Raw genomic sequence first — 5,380 nt, 5'->3', positions numbered from 1 at the left:
GGCTAGATCTCCTTCTATAGCTGTCTTTCTCTTTCTACAATTAGAGGCCTTGTCTTCAGACCTGCATTCTTCTTCTACCTTTGGCCTCCCTGGATTTTACTGTTGCTTAAAACAGCTAAGAACTATCCTTAGGCATCCTCAATTCCCAGCTAACACAATCGACCGGGCTCTGATACCACTGAAGGAAATGAAACAGAACATGATACAAAAACAGAGTATGGAGAAAACAGAGCAGCACACAAGAAAGACAAATTTTTATTTATCAGACCATATTTTCCTTCTTCCATTCATCTCACAAAATGATTACAAAATGCCTCTTTTAATGGAGGTCTTAGATGTTTCTAGAATAGGCAGAGGTAGCTGGAAACTTCCAGAATTTTGCATATAAAATAATGTTTTAAGACTATAGATGGTACGGTGGACAGGTTGGAGTAGATGTAAGTCCTGCTAATTCTGTAAACATTTGTGCATACGGAGCATGTGGATGGGGTAGGTGAGATTAGACTCCAACAAATAATAAGATATGCAGAGTTTCTCAGCTTAATATTTCTTTTAATCTAGTTAGTTTTTTTATATAAAATACTAAGATAAGCAGATTTTCTTAGCTGAATATTTCTTTCAGTATTTTGGGAGTATTGTTTGAATTATCATAATCTTTCATCTTCAGCATTAATTTCTAAATCATAGCATCTATAGCTTTTATATCAACCTCATACTCAACCACAGGCTCCTTGCCCTTTACTCCTGGTGTCAAAGGGCTTGTCTGGAAACCCGCATTATCCTTGTCCTCAACATCTATTTTCAACAGGATAGTGCATCAAGATAGTAAGGAAACTTTCATGCACAACTGTATCACCCACTGCCACTTTCAACATTCTTAGAAAATCATCCATAATGGTGCCTCTTGATATACCCATCCTGCCCATCATAAACTTACATGCTCCAATCCGAATGTCTAAACATTGATTGCCCACAAGAAGGAAGATGATAAATGTTGCATAAGCAATGATACAAAACTGCCTTAAGAACCGCTGCCAGTTATAGCACAATCAATTCTTCTGGAGGCTTTGAGATGCCAAATGGGATGGCCAAAAACACAACCTAGCATTAAAGTTTTTGAGCATAAGCTAATAGTTCAGAGCTCAATGAGGCCAATCTTCCACCTTCCTACTTTCCAAATAAGATATATCCTGTAAGATTCACTCCTCCATTTGTCATGTGATCCGGTATCCCATTCTGTGTTAGGAGCCTCTGTTTTTTAAGTTTGCAGAGGGATTATATTGAGGGTGGGATTGGAATGTTTTCCAACACTTAATTTAGATTCCCGTGAACAAATTTAAGAATAATCTTTTGAGGGAAAATTTCTTATTCAAGTACTATTTTCTGAAAATAATTCAATCAAATTATTTAGCAATATTGTTGTTAAGAAAACTAATGGAACTACCAACATTTGAAACTTTAAACTTGCCCAATACTAAATAATTCATTGTACTATTAACAAAAACAATTTTAGATGTAGTATTCAACTTTTAAAAAAATTTATGGTTTTCTTTTGAGATACAAAGAAGGAATCAATCATTTGCTAGATTACTGTTAGATATATATACACCACTTTTAAATCCCTGGAACTTTCAGGTGAGCTGAGCGGAGGGTAAACAGAACTTTCAGCTAGGAAGTCCATAGGGTAGACAGGAATTTTAGTGGTATCAAACAGACCAAAATGGCGCGCCTCAGACCCAGTCTTCTGATTCTCATTGAACAGTGTAAAAATATATGTCTCAATTGTCGTTCCAGGTCTCTTTGGTGTTCCTGCATTTGACAAAACATGCTTGATGAGATTGTTGTTGTAAGTTCGGGCATTGTCCACAGTAGCCACGGCATTGCCTGCAGTGGGCCACCCACTTTCAGTTATTACAATTGGAATATTGGAATGTCCCAGCTTTTCCATAGCAGATATAAAAGCGTCCACAAAAACGTCGAACAAGTTGTTATACATTAAATTGCCATCAGTCACCACAGTACTTGTCGATCTAAACAGCGAATAGTCTGCAGAAGTTGAACCTGCGGAGTTTTTGTAGCTGAAGTATGGATAGACGTGGGCCATGAAAGTGGAGCCATTATCTGATAGAAAGTTAAGGATAGCACTCATATCCTCACCAAATGTTCCCTCAGACGGAGGAAATGAGTTGTTCAACACGGACGTTGGGTATGGTGTGGAGACCTTGATGTTGTTCTGCAGATCGGCGTTCCTCAATGCCCTCTGAATGTTTTCCATTGCAGGCAGGAGATACGAAATGAGTGTTCTATTTAAAAATACCTTGTTTCCCACTGCAATGTATTTGATGTTGACAGAAGGATGGAATTGTTTAATTTTGTCATTCACCCATATGTTCGCTACATCCTGGTCATCTGCAATCGTCTGAAGCTCAGCGTTGCGAACTCCCACAATCACTTCGATTCCAGAATTCTTCAGGGCCTGCAGGGCGTCCTGACTTGCAAAGTATAATCTCACCTTTCCTATGTTGTTTGACTGCATCAGATTCACCTCCTCATTGTGATAAGGCAAACTGTCTGAAAGCATTCCATAGCATACTCCTATCTTTTCACCATCTGTGAGAAAATTAAGAGATTTATATGTGTGGATATTAAGAGATTTCGTCAAAATGAGATGAATACAAATCACGTTTAGTACGACAAAACTTAGTTTAGTTCTATTTAATTTTTTTAAAGTTAATATATGGGATTTCATTGACAGGTCATTTTCACAAACTATTAATACTAAAATACAAGGGAATTTTCTTAAGTTTTCAAGGAATGTCTTTTTCGTATTGTTTATGTTGGCATTATAACTGGTTGTTTTTCCTATGTGTTCTCCATTCTTCATTTTTAAAGAATTTTGCTTGCTATAGTCTCTGACTGATTCTGTAACAGAAATAGGATCCCAGTTTTCTTTAGGGATCCCAATTTTCCTTTTAATCTAATCAAAATTATAAAATAGCTCTAAACTATAAGATTAAATTAGCAACCAGTAGTAGCCACCAGATAATATTACAATACAAACATAGCACTACCAAAACACGTCAGGGCAATTGAGAAAAATTTCCAATGGACCACTCTCATAGTAGATGGACCTGTCAATCAGTGACTACAAGCCCTAGTATAAGCTACATTTATCGAAACTGCAACCATTGACTGAATCATCGGTCCCACTGCCTCACCCAACCCTTGAAATTTAAAGCCTTGTATACCCGTCACCCTTAACACTACCCTAACCAGTTTAGCATCTTCCAATAGAGGCATTGTGTATCCACTAGTAATCCTTGTACCATAGCTTTTTCTTATAATCATACAAATGTGCTGGCAAATTTTCTCAATGTCTGCATCTTCAGCATCAATTCCTACATCGTAGCATCTATAGCTTTTATATCAACCTCAAACCCAACTACAGGTCTCTTGCCCTTTCCTCCTGGTGTCACAGGACTTGTTAGGAAACCCGCATTATCCTTGTCGTCAATATCCACTTCAACTGGATAGTGCAGCAAGAGAAAAGAAACTTTCATGCACAACTATATCACCCATTGCCACTGATTCTGTAACAGAAATAGAACCCAAATTTCCCTTTTTAATCTAATCAAAAACATATTGTATATGGTGAAAATCGATAACAATAATGACAATATTGAAAGGCTAAATGAATTCAACCACAAAATCCTAGGCTAACAACAACAAAGATCCACCATAACATATGAAGATTACCTAAGACAATGCAAATCAAATGAAATCACAAAGATTATACCATCACATGTCCAATAGGGTTTGGATCTCCATTCTTTCTATCTCCATTGATCTTTGCTTGATATATTTGCTCTCAGATTTTATGTGCACAAGAGCTCAACAAAGAATGGAATGTGGTTGCAAGTAGGATCGCATATGCCAAGTAGTCAATTGATCAAGTAGTTAGGGTTTAATAATGAAGAAAACATCTCCTTATATAGAAGACACAATATGAAATGGAGGGATAAGATTGAGAGGTGTAAAAGGAGGTCGGCTATGATTAGAGGGTAGGTAAAGAAAATAATAAAATAATGAAAGGGTAGGTAGTGTAGGAATTAAGAGATGAATGACATGTGTCATGGGTAGAAAAGGCTAATGAATTAATTAAATAAATAAACATTTATTTAATTAATAGGAGGAAGTGAGATCAATTAAATAAATAAGATATTTATTTAATTTAGGAAAAGGATAATTTAAATAAATAAATGTATTTATTTAAATGAGAAATAAGGCTAGAAGAGGTTAAACGAATTAATTAAATAAATAAAGATTTATTTAATTAATAGAAGAATTAGGCTTAGATAATTAAATAAATAAAATTTATTTATTTAGACTGGACAATTTCGGGTGTCTACACATATAATAAAAATTAAACCAACCTCTCAATTATTACTTTTAGAGATCTATGTTTGTAATAATCTTCTGTACTGTAACAGGAATGGAACTCTAATTTCTCTTTTTAATCTAATGAAAAAAATATAATATCTGTAAGATTAAATTGACACCCAATAGTAGCCATCGCATAAAATTGCAAAACAACCACAAAACTACCAAAACACATTAGGGCAATTGTGAAACACAATCATTTCCTCTAGAGGCTTTGACATGTCAAATTGGATGACCAAAAACATAAAACCTAGCTTTAAGCTTGTTGATCATAAGCTAATAGTGAGAGCTCAATCAGTCCAATCTTCCACTTCCCTACTTTCCAGTTAAGATATATCCTTAAGATTCACCCCTTCATTTGTCAAGTAAGCCAGTATCCCATTCTGTGTTAGGAGCCCTATTTTTTAAGTTTGCAAAAGGCTTATATTGTGGGTGGAGTTGAAAATTTTCCAGACAAGCTTAAGGAGATTTTGCAGATTTTGCAGTTAAATTTAGATTAGGACAATAATTTTGAGGATGATATCTTATTCAACTAGCATCTTCCCCCAAAAAACTAGCTAAATAATTTCTTATGCAACTAAGCGTCTCGATAAAGAGTGAACCTCACCTGCATGAACTATGTAGAATGAAACGACAATGAGAAGAGCCAAAGCATAGCAATCTTTATTTCCTTGCTGGGAACCCATTCTTTTTGTGAGACCAGGAAAATCCTCCAAGCCCAAACATAAAAATGTTTGCTATCTATGCTCTATAATTATAGAGAGCAAATCTGACATTTCTTATGTCAGTCAAGTTAGTCTTGGCCGGTGGAAGAATGACAATTGCAAGAAGAATCAACGGAAGCATTGAACGGCAATTGCAGTCAAGTCATTAAAAAAAGACGCCGCTTTTCTCCATACAGAATAGCACGAAAGTACAACTAACCATACATAAAAAGAGG

General features: G+C 35.6%; 1 protein-coding gene across 1 annotated transcript; it reads right to left on the bottom strand.

The window, feature by feature from the left end:
• Positions 1-1,582: 1,582 nt before the first annotated feature.
• On the bottom strand, positions 1,583-5,126 carry LOC131856738 (glucan endo-1,3-beta-glucosidase-like). The gene is made up of 2 exons (XM_059208645.1): positions 5,048-5,126; positions 1,583-2,610 (listed from the first exon to the last, which is right to left on the bottom strand). The coding sequence occupies exons 1-2, from the start codon at positions 5,124-5,126 to the stop codon at positions 1,583-1,585; spliced, it is 1,107 nt and encodes a 368-aa protein (XP_059064628.1).
• Between the last annotated feature and the right edge of the window lie 254 nt (positions 5,127-5,380).

Source organism: Cryptomeria japonica, chromosome 7 (genome assembly GCF_030272615.1).
Source record: "Cryptomeria japonica chromosome 7, Sugi_1.0, whole genome shotgun sequence".
NCBI lineage: Eukaryota > Viridiplantae > Streptophyta > Pinopsida > Cupressales > Cupressaceae > Cryptomeria > Cryptomeria japonica.
Note: the sequence above shows the minus strand (reverse complement) of the source record. Positions and strands in the feature narration are given on the sequence as shown.

Excerpts from the sequence above, each read along its gene's own strand:
- LOC131856738 (XM_059208645.1), bottom strand. The coding sequence starts at position 5,126 with ATGGGTTCCCAGCAAGGAAATAAAGATTGCTATGCTTTGGCTCTTCTC. Across the intron at positions 2,611-5,047 it reads ATTCTACATAGTTCATGCAG|ATGGTGAAAAGATAGGAGTA; the intron begins GTGAGGTTCACT and ends ATTTTCTCACAG.